Source organism: Conger conger, chromosome 12 (assembly GCF_963514075.1).
Source record: "Conger conger chromosome 12, fConCon1.1, whole genome shotgun sequence".
In the NCBI taxonomy this organism is placed as follows: domain Eukaryota; kingdom Metazoa; phylum Chordata; class Actinopteri; order Anguilliformes; family Congridae; genus Conger; species Conger conger.
In genome coordinates this window covers 34,203,714-34,225,057 of record NC_083771.1, presented here as the reverse complement: position 1 = coordinate 34,225,057, position 21,344 = coordinate 34,203,714, and the positions used below count along the sequence as shown (strand labels likewise).

Here is a 21,344-nt window from a genome sequence, read left to right as displayed (position 1 = left end):
TTGGTCCACCTGCCAAATTACGTCATGACCCTGCGTTTCTTCGTTGTGCATGTGACCAAGAACACATCTGAGCATGTGCAGTGAGCAAACCGTACACTTCTTGGTGCTCAAGAGCTGTGGTTCCCTAACTTGGTCCTGGAGTACCCCTGTGGATGCTGGTGTTTGTTCCAACCCCAATTGCCAACGAATAATTTTAACAAGCAGTAAATCTTTTTAATTGGATGTTTTTAATCTAAAAATGGATTATTTATCTTAAACCACATTATGCCAGAAATAGCTTTGCAATGGCTTAAAATTAGCATATTCATATTGCACTTATTACAAACAATTACATTAGAAAACATAACAAAAGAGAAAAGAAAAAAGACTGAGGTTAACCAACAGGTGAATTTTTTTGTTTAATTTCATTTGTATTTTTGCCCTTAAACGTATCAACACAATGTCGGTTTGCCTTGCTATCATTTGCTTTGCCTTTGAATTATTCATCATCTTTCAAATGGTTAGTTTTGATAGCCAGGTGTCAATACTTTCACCAATTAGGGGCCGACTGATTGACTCTTTACCCCTTTTTATACATTTTTTCCACAAAATGTACGCATTAGTTGCAATATAGCTCAAGCACAATATGAACTTGTATGCATAGCTATTTGACAAAATGTGGTTTAAGAGGGTAAGTAATCCCTCCAATTGTAAAAAGAACCTAGCTGGATAAAATTCTTGGATTGCAATTGTGGTTGGAAGTTGGAGTGAAACTTAGATTTCTTTGTGTTTATAGCTCTATTTGATTCGTCTAAGATTGTAATCTGACCAGGATGTAATGTCCACTTTAGGGTACACTCTTGCATAAGTGTTGATTTATGTAATCTCATCTAATAGTCCAATCTTGACCTGTTCAGTGGCAGTTTTTTCTTGCTCATGCTGAGAGCTGAGCGTGGACCTAAGAACATGAGATGCAACCAATGAAGGATTGAAGAAGAATCGACTGATAGACACGCTCACCAAGACACCGAGCTGTCACTCCATACATTTACCGAGAGGAAAATTGGGGAAGAACAAAGCAGTGATTGACTAAATCAATCTTGAATGAAGCCAACTGACCGAGTTTAAGATTGGTGTCCAGCATGTAACAAACAAGAGGCATTCCATTCATCGATTAAGTACTTTTAATTTCACCCATTGCACACTTAATCAAGGCAGCCAGTATCCATTCTTTTGTATTTATGCATTAAGATGCAAATTGTCGTAAATCAGGGCTTAGCTGAAACTTAAATCTTGTTGCCAGATTGGCGATAGATCTGCCTGCTTATTTAGTAGGTGAGAAAGCAGATGCATGCCTGTGAAATAAAGGCCCATGATAAGGATGCTTAAGGCTCTGGAAGCAGATAATTGATATTGTTTGCAGAAAGTCGCCAACTGGGAAATTTGCCCACAAACACCACCGGTCTGGCATGGCAAGTGTGTGTGATTTATCTGGACAGGCCAAGACTATGAGGCTCAAGGCAGCCAGTATCCATTCTTTTGTTTCGTCATGGAAGAAGAATTGACCAATAGACACACGCTCACCAAGGCATCAAGCTGCCACTCTATACATTTCCCGAGAGGGGAAAAGATCAAAGCAGTAATTACTGTACTTTAAGGAAGCAACAAAAACTTGAATGTCGCCAAGTGACCAAGCTTAGGAGAGTCGTCCAGGAGGACTGTGAGACTGTGCGGGTCCAGCTTCTCTGTGTAACAAACAAGAGGCGTTCCGTTCTTCTGTCAATTAAGGTGATCTTTTCATTTCACCCATTACACACTTAACCAAGGCAGCGTGTATCCATTCTTTTCTGTAGGATTCACTGTGATATCAACCTAGCAAGTCCAGGGAAATCAATGTTAATTTTTCTTTATGTACGAGCCAGAGGTTTCGGTAAACTGCCCCAGTTCTTTCCATCCTCTTCTTACCTTTCCAGAATGTTCTCTAGCAATTCAATCCAACAGCCCACAGATCAAGACCTAAGAGATTATTTTAGTCATCTGCATTGGGTGACAAATCTAGACAGTACAGCCTTATAAAAAATTTGCAATAGAGGTGTTCATTACACTAGTATGACACCGTGTTTACAAGGGCAGTAGAGAAGCACATCATTCTACATAGAATACATAGAAGAGAAGTAACTATACTACATCAGGAATATTAAAACATGTGTACTGAACAAACATGAGCTATAGTTGAAAACAGAAATCTAAATATTTAAAGCAATGTGACTCATTGAATGATCTGAAATAAAAAAAGACTTTAAGTATACTTGCAAGGTTGTCTACTGTTGATAAATGGCATTACATAAATGACATCACATCAAAATATTTTTAAATTGGGGCATTCTCAGTTTTTACACCTTCAGATTTTGTTAATGGTCTGCTTATAAAAGAAAGATGCAAAGCTTGAGAAACCCTGGAACCCACAGTGGGTAATTTCTCTGATTAGAAAACATTGGTGCCAACTAGGAACAAAGGGAAAAAACGCAACCAATCATCCTCGTCTTACAGAAAGGAAATTAATACCATGGGAATACGCCCCCCTCAAAGCATGGGATATTCTCATTGAAAATAGCATGCATTTGGCGTCTTTAAAGAGACCAATACAGGCTAATTGATCAGAGAACATTCCAAACAAGCTGTACATTAAACAATCATAGTGATGTGAACATTTTATACACACCCCCATTTCACATTGAATTTGATGTCTGCAAGTGTTTGTTCAAAAAGAAAACAAAGGAGACTTCAGTTTAACGTGAGTTCAGAAAGCTGCGACTGCTCTGCTCAGTCACTGTCCTGGGAGCTGTCAGATGAGGAGGAATGCCTCTCCTTCTTTTTGTGCTCTTTCTTGTGTCGTTTCTTCTCCTTCTCTTTTTTTCCTTTCTTCTTATGTGCCTTGTGTTTCTTTCTCCTCCGTTCCTCTTCATCGCTTGATGAGTATGCCCTGTAGAGGGGACATGTGTCTCCAATTAGACTGAAAACAACATCACCCTTTCATTGGGTGTCATTTCTCTATGGCAGCCACTATGAGGCCTACTGCATCCCCCGTAAGGCTCCTTGTCACCCAAAATAATTTCGGACAATATGCAAAAGTGTACAAGTGCAAAGGAACATCATGTAAGGGGGGGCTGGGGGTATACAATACAATAATTTGTATTAAATTTCATTACAAAGATAACATGACTTGACATGGTTTATGCTGAGCTATTAAGAGCAGATATGGGCAGCCTGGAGTGGTTCAGGTGCATGAGTGGGACCCGCAAGGTTGGTGGTTAGATCCCCGGTGTAGCCACGATAAGCGATAAGATCTCCAAGGGGGACTGTCTCCTGCTTAGTCTAATCAACTCTATGTTGCTTTGGAGAAAAGCAACAGCTAAATGACATGTAATGTAATTAACTGTGACTGTGTCTACAATAGTGTCACATCTAAAGGTTCTGTCTTTTCTACTTTATTTTCTTCTAAGGTTGGAACCTTTATCCCATTTAGAAGTTTTTTGATTCCCTTACTCGCCTTTGATAGCAAATTGAAACTCCTTGTGGTACATGCTGTCCTGTCCCACTGCTGCAATGTCCTCTGATAATCTGCTATGCACTCATAATGCAGTCTTTGTGGGTGAACTCACCAAAATGTCTCTGCCAGAGACTGCATTCCACACTACTACACACAAATACTGAGGATACAACAGCAGAGGGGAGGCAGACCACTCAGAAACAATTGATAAGTTGCAAAAAGCTTGCAGGGCACCATGGCAATTTCAAATTGTAACCCTGGAACACCTGAATAAATTAAGGCCATGTAGTATCTGTGCAACAGTTAAAAACAGCCAATGACTCTGCAGGTGATGGTTGGTCACATGAAAAGTTTTATCAAATAGATACCTCTTTAACTTTTTGTGAGATTTGTCTTTACTTTTCCTTTTGTGCGGTGCTTTCCCAGAATCCTCTTGGGAACCTGCAGCAAAACAACATCACTTAAATTCCAATTTCAAGAAAAGTATATTGGATAAAATAAAGATAGTGCTGATTGATTGAATGACAAGAAAAAGGTTTGATTACATGGCAACAAAGAAACTCTAAACAGTTAGAAAAAACTGAAACTCAGAAATAAATACAGCTGCAAGCTGAAATTCCTGAGTCCAAGTGCTGAGCACTCACTCAGTTTGTGCTGTATGCCTGTGGTGTAGACATGTGATGGCACATCAATAATGTGTGATACCTGTATTACAATCAGCAAGGTTAAATGTCTTTAACTGCAGTGGGAGATGAGCTAATGCTTGCACTTTTGAAAGTACATACAGATGCACTCTGGTTAGGATGAGACAGAGTGGGTGTAATGGGGGCTAGGCTCTTACCCTCTTTGGGCTTCTTCTCCTGTGCAGCGTCCTGAACCTCCTGCTCTTCCTCACTCTCCTCACTGCTGGTGCTGCTCACGTCCAGGACGATGTCCTTCCTCGGGTCCACGCGCACAAAGTTCCGACACTCAAACGTCAGGTGGCCCGCTGAGAGACAGAGACAAATCCAACCCTGTGTGTGGCAGGAACCCAACTAGGGGCCATGGCTACTTAGCCAGCAATGGTGTGCAGTATCCACATCATTACATTACATTACATTACGTGGCATTTAGCAGACACTCTTATCCAGAGCGACATACAACAAAGTGCAAATCAATCACAAGAACAAGTGCAAAGGTAGACCTGAGAGGACAGTACAGTTCCGAGTCCTAGTGTAAACATACAGAAATTCAGAACCCTTGAAGAGTACAATCAACATTCAAACTAGCATACCACTGTTGGCAGCTAGAATACAACAACAGCCAATAAAAACAACAATACCTATACAAGTAACGATATCTATACATAAGTGCCATTACGGTCTAAGGCTAATCACAGTGATTGTGAGGGAAAGGTGTAGCCTGAAGAGATGGGTCTTCAGTCTGCGCTTGAAGGAGGTCAGAGACTCTGCCGTTCTGACATTCACCGGGCTGTGTCTGGTATTCGCTTACTGTTCCAATTTCCTCATTTACATAGCATTAATGAGGAGGCTTTGATTAATGGGCAGCCTGAAAACTAGTGGCCAAGGTACATGCCTGGGACCCGTAAGGGTGTAGCCACGATAAACTCCAGATAAAGTCCGCAACACCTTGCCCATAGGTTAATTTTGGGACACATCTGTACACAATGCATGATCAGTGTATTTCTATGGGTTTGGATATACCCTGATTACACATAATAATGTTCTTGCTTGATCCTGCAAGGTCCTGACAAATGATTGAATGACTGTGGTCATTCAAGATCTCATGACACTCATCACAAAAAGCAAGTTTCACTGGTTAAAAATTGTTCTCTTCCTCTCCACCTCAGCTGATGCCTGGTAAGTTTTCTGGTGCAAAATGGCTGCCATGCATCACTCAGGTAGGTGGTTGAGGTGAGTTTTGCCCTTATTGCTGTAAAGTGCTTTGAGTGTGAGAAAAGCACTAGATAAAGCCAAAGATTGTCATTATTATTACTGCTGAACACTCCAATAAAAATAATGTGTAAAGGATTTCTTACGGTAACCACACTTCTTGCATCCTGCTCTGATGTTATCCTTATTTGGACCTACAATGCAAGGATAAACAAGTTATACATTTGCATGTCAAACTATTTTCATTATTTTAATTCTTGTTCCAATAATTGCTTTGGCTGCAAGTGTGAAAAGAATAACAATGATCGAGAAAAATGATCTAACAACTGATACATTTCATAACTGAATATTAACTTTAGAAACATTTGATTATTATTTGACCAGTGAGAACATGGCTAACTATTCTGCTCGAAACCCACAGTAAGATTTCGTACGATGTATAATTAGCGTTGACGTTATGTGTACCCTTTGTGAACATATAAAGATTAGATCATTACGTCTGTAATGATCTCATAAAGAGTAAGGCTCATCACTGAGTCTCATCACATTAGAACGCAAACTGTAAGTTTCGCAACCTAGCTAACGTGCACGTGGGAAAAATAATTCATTCGATCCACACCCGCAAAAATAAAAACAAGCTATACATTTCTTTAAGCTGAATTACGAAAGCATTTTCTAAACGGAAAAGGCAAGTTAAATCCTGATCAAAAACGCAGTTCCGGGAAAGTGACCATTTCCTTTCACAAGATAAAGTATCAACTAAGTAACTAACAGAAAAGATTACTGTGACTATTCGACTAACTTAGCTATCTAAACAGTGTTGCGGTCACAGTTCAGTTAGCGGGAGTTTTAAACTATCTCCCCATCACAGGCACATCGAGATGGAGAATTCTAGAACGACTGCTCTGCAGATGGCTGGCATTCTCCATCGAGAAAGCGTGGTAGTCTGTATCGTAGCAAACTCGTTATTTAAATATCCCACTGAGTTAGGTGGGTATATTAGCAGTTTGTCTCTTTTTTTTATTCAGTAAAATAAGTACCTGGGAGAGCCATGCAATTATCTTTAGTCTTCTGTTCGCGTAGTCAAACCACTTTCAAAACTTCCCAAGAGCGCATCGACAAAATATGCCCGATGGGAAACATCAAACGTATGTTTCGTACCTCCAGCTATATCCATTTTGGCATATTGCGTCTGCGTGTTAAACGACAAAGTAAAATAGACGTCGACAAAACTGCTTCCAGTAGTTCAGAAGCAACATTGGATTTCTACTGGTCGAACTGACCGAAATCAACCTTAAATTGTTAGCTCGTTTGCCCTTGGACTTGTTTCTCTGGGATTTCTAATAATGTAACACTTCAAACAAGTTAAACACTATTCGCCTCCATATAATAGCACAGTAAAAAGAAATGATGCAATTTTCACTGTGGCATAAGGAGTTCGACATGTGAGAAGGACAAGGAAAGGAAATATGTAAGAAAGAATCCAATTGAAGGACATAAAAGGGAATTAAGAGAGGAATTATCGGTGACTAGCAGACATGGAGCCATGCAGTCCACTGTATTTTTTTCCTCTTTTCCCTTCCTCTCCTTTATCTCATCGTCCACTTCTGAGCATTATTATTCTCTTCCTGTGGCTTCCTCTTCCTCGCTCCTTTTTTCGGACACATAATGATGTTTCGGTCTGTGTGGGCAGTAAAACCGAGCGAAACGTGGGGAAATGTTCGACCCGTGTCATACAGGAGTACCTGGAATACTCCAAGCAAGCGCTTGCATAAAATGCAACAGTGGCTTCAGAAATTATTCAGACCTCATAATTTTCTAGACACTTTATTGTATTGCATCAATCTATACTCAATAACCCATAATGACAATGTGAAAACAGGTTTTTAGACATTTTTGCAAATGTGATAAAAGTGACAAGCAGAAATTGTTCATCATAAGTATTCAGACCCTTAATTCAGTACTTTGTAGAATCCCCTTTGGCAATTGAGTCTTCTTGGGTCGCTACATGCTTTGCACACCTGGATTTTGGCAGTGTATCCCATTATTCCTCTCAAGCACCATCAGATTGGTTGGGAAGCATTTGTGAACTGCTATCTTTAGGTCTCTCCACAGATGTTCTTGGGCAGTGGTTCCAAAACACAGTCCTGGGGCCCCCTGTGCATGCTGGTTGCTCTTCTAACCACAATTGCAATCCCAGGATTTTAACAAGCTGTTATTTGGTACTTGTCATGTTTAGAGGGATTATTTATCCTCTTAAACCACGTCAACAGTAGCTATGCATGCAGTGAAGAATAAAAGTCCCATATTGACATCGTACTATATTGCAAACAATTACATAAAGAGAGTAACTGAACAAAGACTCAGGTGAATCAACAGGTTCCCAATTGGTGAAAGTGTGGACACCTGTCATGAGAACTAGCCAATTGGTAGATAATGTAGGAAGTATTCAAGTACAAAAGTAATGTAACAGTATTAAAGTAATACAATGTTTAAATAACAAACATAAATAACATATTTGCTTTACCACATCAGAGTTCCTTTTTTTTTTACTGTTACTGTTTTGCTTTTGGGCGGCACGGATGGTGCAGTGGGTAGCACTGCCGCCTCACAGCAAGGAGGTCCTGGGTTCGAATCCCCGTCGGCCGGGGCCTCTCTGTGCGGAGTTTGCATGTTCTCCCCGTGTCTGCGTGGGTTTCCTCCGGGTACTCCGGTTTCCTCCCACAGTCCAAAGACATGCAGGTTAGGCCGATTGGAGAGTCTAAATTGCCCGTAGGCATGAGTGTGTGAGTGAATGGTGCGTGTGCCCTGCGATGGACTGGCGACCTGTCCAGGGTGTATTCCTGCCTTTCGCCCAATGTATGCTGGGATAGGCTCCAGCCCCCCTGCGACCCTGATCGGGATAAGCGGGTTCAGATAATGGATGGATGGATGTTTTGCTTTTATTTTGGAAATTTAAAAAGTGCCACTGGAAGTTAGTCTCATTGGGGCAAGTTGTGTTGTGGAGCATGGTGGCAGATGTAATAATGGCAGAAAGAATGGGAGGAGGAAACTATGGGTAGGCAGTATTTTGAAATACAGCCTACTGTTAAAAGGAAAAGGAAAGTAAACCTGAGCAGGGGGGCTGGGTCAATGGGGATTCAGGAGTAGAATGGCACTCATAAAAAACATGAGGATGGGAAATGTGAGGGATGTGGAGAGGAAGAGGCATGTACCTGCATGAAGAGGCTTATGTGGACATGGAAAATATCTGTTTAAAGACCATACTGAGAGAATGAGAACAACAAAGTGTGGTTGAAAAAAAAGTTATTCAATTCTTGATTATAACGGGTTTATATCCCAGGGTATACTGTAGATCTGGATGGTGCTCAGGAGGAGCGCGGCTTCTCCAAACCGATAGGAGGCAGCAATGTAGTGATCGGGCGTAGACTGCCAAACTAGAAGAAGAAGAAGGAGAACAGGAATGCAGATGTAATTTTCTAAATTTGTTTTCAGACATTATCTGGCGAAAAGAGCAGAGTTCTTTGTTTTATCGATGTTGTAGTCGGTAGCATATAACGACAAAATGAGTAACATATACATCCAGGAACCACCGACAAACGGCAAGGTGGGTAACTGCTTGGCTAGCCATCAGAGTTGAGTCTTAAATTCCTAATTAGCGAATGTAGCTAGCTAGCTAATGACATGTTATCCATGCGTGATACCCTCGCACACGCTATATTAGCTAACAGTTCACACTATCTTTCTATAATACAATAATTGGCTACAAGCAATACATCAGCATATTTGTTGCAGTGCAGCAGCACAACTGCTGAAAGAGTATGCCTGTTGCTAGCAGGCTGAATATAACGTTATTTAGTTTTTTAGCATCAGTTACAGTGTAAAGTGCAGCTGCATTGTATCACTAGCTAGCTTGCTAAGTGTTACACTTCTCCAGGTATTGCTAAAAACATCAGCTGGTGACATTGACATTGAGCTGTGGTCCAAAGAGGCACCAAAGGCATGTCGAAACTTCGTTCAGCTCTGCATGGAAGGTAGGTAACCTGAGCGCAACCCCAAATCCCGTATCCTTTAATTGCAAATATTTGACAATTTTACACTGCATGCTATCAACATTAAATTTATTAAAGCAATTGCAGTTTTATTGAGGCTGTGTCATGCAGGTGGGATATTAGTCAACATCTGCTGATGTTTCGCTTTATGCTGTAGGTTACTATGATGGCACAATATTTCATCGTGTGGTGCCAGAGTTTATCGTTCAAGGGGGTGATCCCACCGGCACAGGGACTGGTGGGGAATCCATCTATGGACGTCCATTCAAGGTGAGAGAGTTATTTCCACGTTTTTCCAGTATGTTCTGATCTTCTAGAGGGCATTGTTAGAGCTAACCAAAGTCTTGTTGCATGGGGAAAGTCTTTCTAGACAATTAAACCATCTTTTTATAACATCGTCCCGGAAATTGAATGAATTTTGTGTTTAAATGCATTCTGAAATTATCTATGCACCTACTGTCCACTGTAGGCTTGTACATTATAGTTTTTATATACTGTTGCAGGTGCCAGATCTGCAGTGCACCTGACATGTAATCAGACAATCAGGCCTATTGTTCAATAAATGCAATATATATTGTGCCATAAGTGCATTGGCTGCCTTGCAAGGCACCAACCAGCTTGTCAAGAGCAATTGTTATGAATATGTCTTGCAATGAATCGTGTTTTCATAAGTTGTTATTTTGTTTTTAGTTTCTTCAGGATGTCATTCCATGATTCAGGGCATTTCTGAATGGCTCTCTGAATGCAATCTTTGAAATTGCATAGTAATAGGAATCATATTTGTGTACTGTAAAATATCTTGGTCACAATGGAGATTGGCGATTTTGTGTCTCTAATGCCTGCTTTTGTATTATATCCAATAATTTTTGCAATAATTTTCTTCAGGATGCCAATCACAAAGCTTTAAAAAAAAATTTTTTTTCATTTTTTTAACCAAAGTTGAAAAAATTGGCCTAAGTATGAGTTTTACCTAAAATCCAATACCAGTGAAATTTATTTTATTCTCCTCTCTTACTGTAGGATGAGTTCCACTCCAGATTGCGCTTCAACAGGAGAGGTTTGGTTGCCATGGCGAATGCAGGACCTCACGATAATGGCAGCCAATTTTTCTTCTCTCTTGGGCGTGCAGATGAGCTCAATAACAAGCACACTATTTTTGGAAAGGTAAAGGCATAAGGGAAATGGGCTGTCTGAGTACTTGTTGGGTTGGGCTGTTGTTTTAGGAACACTGAATTTTGAAAATATAATTATATGCTGCTGGAAAGGCATTACAATGTGCAATGGCAAAAACATATGATATATAAACCCATCTGAACTTTAATCACTCAAGCGCCATGCAAAGCTGATCACCATGCAACCAATGTTTATAGGATGTGCTGACCATATTTTTCCCCCATGACCACACACTGAAATATTGTATTTGCGCTGTGCATTTTGCATGCAATTTGATCTTAGGTATCAAAGGTATGAAATATTTTAAAATAAGCATTATTGTAGACCAAATGCTTTTAAATTCTTGTTTGGCAGTTGTTATTACGGAATTGGAGTTGTAACTTCCAAGAATCATTGAGGTACAGTGTAGTAAGTACCACTGCAGAATGATTACAACAATGTCAGCAGAGCAAAGCTGGGCTTGATTTAATAATAATAATAATAATTTTTAAAAAAAGACAAACTTCATCTGTACCATATTTATTTAGTGCCCAAGTCAACAGTGCATACACGGATGCTTAGGACATTTGGCCAAAGCCTTCATCAAGGCTAGTAATGCTAATTTGTGTTTTGTGGGAATTTGAGCTCTATTTGTATATAATATCCTGTCAGGTTAGTGCGCCTTTTCTAGTTGTTAGGATTTCAAAAGTGTATCACACAGAAGCCTTGTGTCTCAGCCATTTGGTGTGGGGGTCAGACGTGAAATGCAGAAAACTTAAGTGAGTAAAAATAATTATCCCTTTGTAAAGAAATCAGACCTGGGTTGTTTCATGCTAAAAATAAGATACTGTACTGTGCTTAAACCTGACAGTAACCTGGCTCTTCCCTTTGTCTTCAGTCTTCTGTGTCCAGTGACTATATTGCAGTATTACTCTCGTGTTCTTCACAGCAGAAGCATGATCTTGAGGAAGGGCTTGTGTCTATCTTATAATACAGATCACTGGTGATACCGTGTACAACATGCTCAGGCTAGCGGAAGTAGAATGTGATGCCGATGAAAGACCACTGAATCCACACAAGATTCGATCCAGCGAGGTCTGTACCATGACCATGCATTTATACAAGTTCTTTTCAATAATAATAAATTTGTACTTGTTGATATTTGATGTCAGATTTCATTGTGTCAACTTCAGTTGTTTTGGCGAAGACTTACTGTGTATATATTTCATGTTCATAGGTTCTGTATTCTCCGTTTGATGACATTGTTCCAAGGGAAATAAAAAAAGCCAAAAAAGACAAAGATAAGGAAGAAGGGAAGAAATCACAGTCTAAAGCAACAAAGTAAGTGCTTATTTCAACAGAGCAAAAAGACAAAAAATCTAAATAATGTTCTTATTTCATAACAATGTCAACTGTTTTTCTTTTCTTCTGGGAAAGTATTTGCAGGTGTGCGTAGCATTCAATTTATTATTTGGCATCTCCAATCCCGCCCAAATTTTAAATTTGTGAACTATGTAGTGCAGGAGTGCACAAGCATGCTGTTGACTCTGGGGGTTCTGTCTTTAGTTTTGAATTTCTCATTGATTACATAGAGACAACAGTGTTCATGCATTTGAGATGATGTCCCTGGAAATAATGATAGGCCTCATGTTCTTCATCATAATCACACTCTATGCCAGTTGATAACCTGTGAATCGTGGCTCTTTATATTCACATTTGGCTCAGTTGGATCAGTTTTCCAGGGCTCACTGCTTTGTTTATTTGTAAAATGAGGAATGTGTTTATCTCCCACCAGGAACTTTAGCTTGCTGTCTTTTGGAGAGGAGGCAGAAGAGGAAGAGGAGATGGTGAATAAAGTCAGTAAGGTAATGATGTGGGCCACCAAGCGTTAAATTACCTGGTGCTGCATTGCTGTTCCTGTTGCTCCTGTGAGTTTCATAGCCTGTTGTGCAACATAGCCGTGCCATACCCAAATCCAACTTGTCAGATTAATGGAAAACTGCTGTAAATACTCCCTGGTCCAAAGTGGAAAGATGGGAGCCATGTAATGTGACATTTCAACTGACTTTCGGTTGCTAGGAGTGATTGTGCCATCCTCTGATAAATGTTTCTTGGTTTAAGCTGCAGGTTTTGTTTCCACACTCGTTTAACAGGAATGTATTCCCTTTAGAAACCTACAGCAAATCTATTGCATGTTTCCATTAAAAATGAGCATTTTTTAATAAGGGTATTTGAGTGCTTTGTTCTTCAATTGTGCAACGAACACTTGTGAAACAAGCTGTTCCACAGCTGTGAAAACCTGTCGCCTTTAGCAGTACATCCATTCTCAGTAAGCTTTGGGCCGGTCTTAAATACAGAGCGGTCTCTTGCTACTGTATATTGCCACCTCTGAACCTCAAGCAGTGACTCTGATCTGTAAGAATTAGAAGCAGAGGGACTTCAGTACCCTTCACAGCTTGCCCTTAAGTGTTTCCTCTTGTGTTTATTCTTGCAGACCATGAAAGGAAAAAGCAAAAGCAGCCATGATTTACTGAAGGACGACCCCAGATTGAGCTCAGTCCCGGCCATAGACGGGTATGATAAAACGGGGAAACGTTGCCGTAAACGTTCAAACTTGACAGGAGCGGCCTCGTTTCACACTTGCTCATCTACAAAAACACTTGTTTTTTGGATTTGTTGAATTAAAATGCTTATTTTCTTGGGAAGTGCGACATATGTAAATCAAATCCAGCAGCCGTGCTCTAAGCAGTGGGGAGAGGTCGCCTCTGATCCATGTGTAATCTCAGTGGAGTGGCTCTGTGGGGTGTGCTGGGGTTCCCGTTGGAGGGTGGGTCGCTCGGAGACTGGAGTGACCTCACCGAGTCCTCACCTCGCTGACCTCACGCTGACCCTGCAGTTTAAGTCTGTAGCTCTGTTGTATCACGAGGACAGCCACAAGATTTGCTAGGTAAAACAAAATGGAAGCGTGTTGTGTTCAATCATGTAATGTAAATATTTTCTTCTGTTGTAAAGGGAGAAGCCCATACGAGACGCTGGGGATTCCTCGGGGGTAGGTTGCAAGTTCATGTTTTGAAACGGTTTGCTGGCCTGCCACCTGAGAAAAAGCATTTTCACTGTCTCAGTTGTATAATTTGGGATATTATTATTAATGGTTGAATAATTTAAATTAATAATTGAACTTTGCCAGTATCTTCGATGAACACCATTAATATGAGCACCATTAATATGAAATAAGTTTATTTCACTTTTGTTTGATTTGTGTTGTAATGCTATTCATGAAGAGCGATTTTAGGAACAGAATCTTTGCAGTAATATTTCTTCTATCGTTTTTGATTTGGGCGTTTGGTCTTTTCCACATGGCGTAGGGGTTGGATGAGGATGATGAAGGGGACTTTGACGCTGATGATGATGATGATGCTGAAGGCAGGGAGGAGATGAGGCAGCGCATCTCAAACAAGCTGAAAAAAGACAAGGAGCAGAAGGGGGCCGAGGCACTGGAGGAGGACCGAGGACCGAAGGCCAGTCGCAGGTACATGGGGGTCCGTCTGGTCCTACTCTGCTTTCCTTAAACGCAGTGTTCAGATACAGCCAGAGTTTACCACGAACCATCACTGCTTTTAGCATCACGTCTACAGGACAATACTCAGACATTCGAGAATGTCTTTATCAATTAAAATTAAATCTCTGTGTATTTTCCATGGCAGTGCTGCGTATGTCCAGCAGGGGGAAATGTTGTGCTTAAAGTGTCTCTCACCATAGATGTGAAATGGGTAAAAGGGCAGTGAATACATTTCATGCTATTTGAGGATTTTTTTGGATTCATTTAAGACCAACATTTTAATTATTTTAAAAATGCATATTCTTCACAGTGCCAGTGCTCTCCATGAATGACAAAGCATACAGGAGTCATTATTAAAAGGAGGGAGTTGTGGCTTCCATTTCTCAATACTTAAACCAGCAAAAATCTTTCTTCATTCAATACCACAGAAATGCAGCCCACTGATAATGCTCACCAGCAGCACTGCCCTAAAGGGGTCAGATCCATTGTAGTGAAGGCGATTATTTCTAGAGCTAAATTAATATGTCCTTTTACCGACACACACACTTACTGTGAGATCTCGATACATCTGTGTTTCCACAAAATATGCACAGTTCTGAATACGGTATCGTATCTAGTGAACTGTTAATCACCTACAAATATACCTTTATCCATCCAAATGAAGCAGGGGAAATAATATCCTTGGAATGAAATTGACCTCTTCGACCAGTGTTTGTAGCCAGGCTTTCTGTGGTCATAGTTGTTCTATGGTTCTTTTCTGATCACCAATTATTCAATTGAGTAATGGAAAAGAACATTGAATTGAAAGGTGTGGGAATGAATTAAATCTCTTTGCTTCCAACTTCAGGGGTTCTATTTTAGTATCGGATCAGATCAGATTCAGAGATGTAAATTTACAGAGATATGATCTAAATGTCCTGGTCTTTATTCCAGTGGAGTAGCGTAGACCTCCATCCACTGTGCCTGAGGCAGCATCCCACAGGATGCACCATCACTGAGCAGCCAGTGGAAGGCGCTGTTGTCCTTTTTAAAACCTGCTAAGGTTGAGGATGGCCTTGCTGTGGTAACTTCAGGGGCAGGAGGATTATATTCTTGTTCACAAACCTGATAAGTTTAGTGTGAATAGGGATGCAACAGAAATTTGGAATATTAATTTAATAATTTCACAGCCACCCGTTTGTGTGTGAATCATCCTTCTACCCTTATATGATTCTATTATGAATGTTAAGTGGAGGTCCATGGTAGCACAGATGCACATCAACAGTGTTAAAAAATATTGCAGTAAAATTGCACTTGCATACGTTCAAATGAAAAGCATGCCTTATCCTGCTAGTTTGTGATTCCAGCCAGCCGATTGAATGTAAAACCTGAACATCTTTGAGTGATTCCATCAACATGCATTCATTACTGAATGATGGCTCCCAAAACACATACAGTGAATATGCTGGGTGGATGTCCTGGTTAAAGGCAGGAGGGCAACAAAGGCCTCCCACCACAGCGACCCTGTTGTGTGCGTATACGTCTGAATTTCAATCAACTGCTCACCCCCCAGCATTTCAAATGATGTTAAAATAAATAAGTCAAAATAAGCATTAAACAGCAGGGCAGCCTAAGGTGAATAGCAGGTCAATGCGATGCGCATGTATTCCTGTGTAATGGTCGCACTCAGACATACTCAAGCCCCCACCCTCCCCTGCCCTTCCCAGGATAGCGGCGCTTTATTGACCCCCGCTCTCAGGGTCGCCCCGGTGACGCCGAGGTGTCGGCTGAGGCCCGGTGATACCGCCATGCCCATTACGCGCCCATGGAGCCCGCTGGACCCACATCAAATGGGCCCGGCCCAGGTCTCTAGGTGAAAGAGACATGCTGGCACACGAGTGGAATTACTCTGCAGAATTACTGAGGGGCAGTGAGCAGAGCTGTGCCAGTGAGGTCCTGGATGGAGAGAGAGAAGGGGAGGGGGGGGAGGGTGCATGTCCTTGCAATCGGGAGTTTTACTTTTCTGGGAGGATGCTTCAGTAAATGGCCACATGAATCAACCCGCCGTACCCCCGTCACCCCCACCCCCCCCACCCGGGCCCGCACAAAGAAAATGAAATACTTCAGAGAAACCTGTAGCCCTGGTGTGTGGAGTTCACTGACCCCTTTTCTGTAATTACTTCAACATTTCAAACCAGCCTCGGGAGACCCTGTTAAGAATTTATGAATATAAGCTTCCCTTTATTGAAAGCCCAACTGGCTTTTAACTGCTAGGTTCACTTTATCAGATTGGGGAAAAAAAAAAAAAGTCTTGTTAAATATAATTGCTTCCCCAAACGGACTAATTTCAGGCCTTAAAATAATGTTATCTGCCATAGGCGGCGGGGTTCGATAAAGCGTTCTCTTCTGGTGCTGAAATGGGTGCTGACCTGTGCGCCGGGCTTGGGCAGAGGAGGTGACCAGCAGGCATGTGTGTGGCTCTGATCCGAGGGCGAGACCACTCGGGTTTGCCAGGGATGCACTCAGACTGATAGAGTCTGGGACGTGCTCAGTTACGTACCCTTCAAAGGGCTGCGTGTTCACTGCAGAACGGCTTACACTCATATCCTTCACAGTATCCTCCGGCTGGTGAAAGACTTAGAAATGTAACTTCACCTGAATTGGTGACCGTTGTTTATTAATTGTTTATTTAATAATTAAAACTTGTAGATATTGACACTTGAACAATATAAAACATGTGTGATAAGCCAGAATCATTCTAAAAGTGGAGCTTTCAGCAGCAGATGTTTTTTTTTTAACCCATTTCCTTCATTCTTTTTTTTCTGCCTAATTGCACTATCAACATAGGATTATTTGGTTTGTAATGAAATCATTTCATTATTGCATTCCTCTATTCCTTTCGTGTGGTCTTTTCGTTCAGTCGTTGTGGTTTGCGGGCGCAGTCTCTCCGGCTTTATTCTGCTTATCAGCCCATCTGTCAGTCCCTCCAGGCTCCCGTTTGAAATCAGCACTTTTACTCTGTTCATTAGCCACCGCTGCGTGAGCCGCACCTGCACAGGGAGCCCTGCAGCTGCGTACCCTTCTCTGCTTCGCTCACAAGCAGGTCGCTCTTTATCCACACAGACCACACGGCAAAGTGTGGGTGAGTGCGCTTACTGGAGGGGAGGTGCCTTTCCTGCTGGTTATGACGGCTAACCTGGAGAAGCAGAAAGAGAGCATTTATGCAGTGCTATGCTGAAGTAACCTGGATCATCTGTGACCGCCCTACTCCATTGGGACAAAGCCGGAAGAACACATTTTGCCTTGCCACTGAAGACTCTCATAATCATAATTTGTTGATGACATGGCCCAGACTATAGATGTCTGGGCTATAGGACTCAGTCTATGCTCATATACCCCTTTCCCTGCATCTGTCTGTCAGTAACTTGTCAGGTCAGAAATGGCTATGATTGGCATGCAGACCTGTCCATCCCTACTTCAGTGTCTTGAAGGTCACGTTTTTTAAGATTACGTCCGTCCATGATTTGTTTTGAAGCGCTGCTTTCCAGATTGGATTCTAATCAGGACAGTGGGACTTCAGGGGTCCCCTTGAGAGCACAACAGCATCTGTCCATCTTAACAAAGGACAAAATCCTACTTTTTGTGAGCTCTGAATGGCAGAAAAGCTGTTTTCTAATGGCCCTCTGTGTGTCAGCAGCGACTTTCTCAGCCTCTGTTCAAGTGCAGGAGGCCCTTCTTTCCTCTTTTGCCAACATGAAGTCAGTCCCAATCAGCTCTCATCATGCTGGCTAGCTCAGGGGAAAGCAGAGAGAACCAGCCCCCCCCCTCTCATGAGCTGCCCTGCTATTTGTGTTCTTATGTTTTCATCAGAATTGCATCTATAGGTGGTTATAATTACTGCACTTTTGGGTACATGGAGCACAAATTTCGTCCTGGGGGGAAACTGAATGGAAGTCACCCCTGAATGGAAGTCACCCCTTCTTATTGCGCTACATGTTCCTGGCAGAGTTGACTTGTCTCTGACCTGCCCAGTGAACTTTCAATAAGATGCAGGTCGGTTCAGCACAACACAGCTAACCAGGCACTGCTGTCGTTTTTGGTAGTCCCAAGCAAGGATAACCCAACCTCCCTCCAGTACTGAGGCACCCTCTGACCTTGATGTCTGTACTGCAACCACGCTGGTTCAGCCTGCCGTACAGTAACCTACCGTACTGTCCCGGCCACAGTGTTCCTGTCTTCTGCTGTGTTTTTGGTCTGAAACACTGGTTCTGTTTATTGTAAAACTTTGATGGCCATTGCGGTGAGATGAGATGCAGAAGCAATCTTTTTTTTTTTCCCATTAAAAAAGAAAAGAAAAGGAAAATATATCTGGTCTAGGCATGGAGAGATGGTTTGGTGTAGACTTCTGTACATGTATAGTTTAGTCAAAGTGACTTGATCACTGTTTGGTTCTGTTGCATTATCTTAGTTTAGCGCTTATTTATCTCTGACAAAACATTTTATTTAGACACTGAACTGCTTCCTAACCTAAATGCATGTTTGAATGGAATCACGTTACTGGTCTCACGCAGAGTATGACCTCAGTCAATGAAACCCGACAGTCTAGGGCCGCTACTTAACAGCTGTCACTCACTCCCTTTCGGGTTATCTCCAAGCTCAAACCCTGGGTCGTGTCTGTTTTCTGCTTGGAATAAACACACCATTTTATTATTAAAATGAAGTGAGTGAAATCCAGGCCTCACCAGCCCACTGATGTCGTTCAAGGCCAGTCATTTGATTTTCTCTGTCAAGCCATGATTGCTTGTTATCTAACAATAAGTAATTAGCTGGAAGGGATTAAAGACATTACTATGTACTTTTTAATGCAACTTCCAATAGGCTTCTGACAGAAGATGCGCTTTAACAAAGACGTGAACAGAACAGAAAATCCCCACTGCTATCTATGTCAAAGTGATTGCTGACACTACCACAAACGTTAAACATCCCACCAGTCTTGGCATAACGTATGATTAAAGTGAAAACTTTGGTCTGTTGCAATTCACCGTATTGTTATAACAGTGTTTAACAGTGAGTCATCATGCCATTTATTGAATTTCTTCAGGACCAAATTGTGTATAATCCCTTATGAATCACATGACCGTTCCTTTTGCTTTTCATCCTTAGATGGTAATGCGTTAGCTTAGAAGTGCATGATTTTTGACTGTAGACTGTAAATTATAATGTATTTTTAGAGACTCCAGACAAAAATGACCTCAGAGGTTTAAAAAAAAAAACTAAAAAACATAAAATTGCAAGTTTCTGCTACGTTTTCCCTATCTAAGTTGTGATATCAAAACAAGCCCAGTTCCCTTGACTCTGGCTACTCCCCTATCCCTTGTGTCCCTCAATTGGATCCGTATGAAACATATTGTTTCTTGTAAAACCTTTGCTGTTCGCTTTTCTCCGGACTGTTCTGCAGCTCAGTTTAATATCTCTTCTCTTCATGGAAGCTGGAGCTGCAGCAGTCTCAACAGGAAGCTTGTCCTCAGCACACTGCATCAACAGGGCCTTACGGGCAGATTTCTTCTCAGCTGAATGTTTCTGCGACCTGGGCTAGGATTAATTTCAGTGTCCTCTCTGGGAGGTGATATCACCTTTATTCCTCAGCTATCCAGTAGTGAGCCATTAAGAAGAGTGGTGTTTTTCGTCTTAATAGTCAACGTGAGTGAGATGGACAACACGGCTTGTCGAGATGATTGCCTGACATATGCAAAGATCTGTGGATACAAACCGTGCACACCACTTATGGTGTTCAGCAATTTGGAGCGTAGGCTGCAATGTGTACTAGCAAAGCCAACAGAGTGTTTTTCACCCTGTTAATGCTATGCCAAAAACATGCCAAAAACTAGGTTGCCAAAAAGATTTTGGCAAGAGCTCGCTGGAAATGAGGTGCTTGATCACTCAAGCAGGTTTTGACCTGTGCAGGATCCGTCTGTCGCTCTTCAGAAATCATGTGCACCTCAGACATCAGGGAACCATGGAGCAACACTCTACAGCACGCCATCCTTCACGGATGACACATGTCTTTCTCCCGAGGTTCTTCCCCGGTAAAGTCTCTGTCTATTTCCAACGCTTTTGCTCTTTGACCAGGCTTTTTCAGTCTACATCCTTTTTTCCTTGGCCATTGTGTTTGTAGGCTTGTGCTTCTGACCGCAAGTACCACCAGGCCTCTCTGTCTTCTCTGGAATGCTTCTGCTGGACGTCTCGGCTCCACCCATCTTCTTCTGTTACCGTGGATACCCTAGCTCTTCTCCGTTCTTCACCTGCCAGTGATAAAAATAACCACGAGGAAGCTGCCAGAACAGCAGAATTACGGGCTTTTCTTTCAGAAGATCCAGGGTGTGCATTTATGGCCAGTGGATCATAGAGTGTGTCAAACATGTGGTTAGCATTTTTGTGTTTTACAAAGGTTTTATGTCATTCATGTGTGTAGAAAGTCCATATGAAGTGGTAGTTTCTGTGATACCTTTAAATCTTGTAACCTCTTGGAGTTATGATGTGCTGTGCTCACCTGCTTACTATTTTTCCCTGTTACTCATCCCAAATTGGTTATTTTTTCCCAATATGGAATGTCCATAGGTATTTGTCGAAGGAGTAGAATTTGTGCATTTTGTACTGGTTTTTTCACATGAAATGCGGACAAACCACTCAACTGGCGTGTCATTACACTGAAAACAAATGTAATCCTCTGCCAACCCCTCCACACATTGCACTGAATAGAAAGTAATAAACATTATAATGATAAAGTTCATTTGTGTTTAAATGATGAGTGCTTTTCATACAACAGGTTGAATGTGCAATACAATAACACAGTAAAACCATGTTTGAAAAAGAAAAACAATGAGCAGTAAAACAGGGTTTTATTTCACTTTGAAGTAAAAAGCAGAAGGCATCGTGACTATTTTATACCTTGTCCATTTGATTTTATAGTGCTATTCTTCTAAAAGAATAAGAAAGGTTTGTATAGTCTCCCGCCCCGCAATGTCTTTGTGCAAGCACTTTTGAGTCTTTAAAGTGGTGTAATTTAATCTGTGCTTTAAACGGTACTTTATTCTGATCGTGCATTATTTACTGTGTGATGTCAGAATAGGATTATATTGCTGTTGTTATTGCCGCTGTCAAATGTGCCTCTTTGCGCAGGG

General features: G+C 41.5%; 2 protein-coding genes across 2 annotated transcripts in view; one reads left to right on the top strand and one right to left on the bottom strand.

The window, feature by feature from the left end:
* Window positions 1-1,145: 1,145 nt before the first annotated feature.
* On the bottom strand, window positions 1,146-6,610 carry srek1ip1 (SREK1-interacting protein 1). The gene is made up of 5 exons (XM_061263200.1): window positions 6,462-6,610; window positions 5,568-5,615; window positions 4,371-4,517; window positions 3,898-3,970; window positions 1,146-2,962 (listed from the first exon to the last, which is right to left on the bottom strand). Exons 1-5 carry the CDS (start codon window positions 6,472-6,474, stop codon window positions 2,803-2,805), a joined length of 441 nt encoding a protein of 146 aa, XP_061119184.1. The 5' UTR covers window positions 6,475-6,610; the 3' UTR covers window positions 1,146-2,802.
* Window positions 6,611-8,818: 2,208 nt separating this feature from the next.
* The window catches only part of cwc27 (CWC27 spliceosome associated cyclophilin), a 49,525-nt gene continuing 36,999 nt past the window's right edge, over window positions 8,819-21,344 (top strand). The window contains exons 1-10 of the mRNA XM_061262982.1: window positions 8,819-9,028; window positions 9,359-9,455; window positions 9,631-9,743; window positions 10,494-10,637; window positions 11,622-11,720; window positions 11,863-11,966; window positions 12,421-12,490; window positions 13,120-13,199; window positions 13,638-13,674; window positions 13,991-14,154. Coding sequence (XP_061118966.1) covers window positions 8,987-9,028; window positions 9,359-9,455; window positions 9,631-9,743; window positions 10,494-10,637; window positions 11,622-11,720; window positions 11,863-11,966; window positions 12,421-12,490; window positions 13,120-13,199; window positions 13,638-13,674; window positions 13,991-14,154 — 950 coding nt within the window. The 5' untranslated portion in view covers window positions 8,819-8,986. The remainder of the gene's footprint in view (window positions 9,029-9,358; window positions 9,456-9,630; window positions 9,744-10,493; window positions 10,638-11,621; window positions 11,721-11,862; window positions 11,967-12,420; window positions 12,491-13,119; window positions 13,200-13,637; window positions 13,675-13,990; window positions 14,155-21,344) is intronic.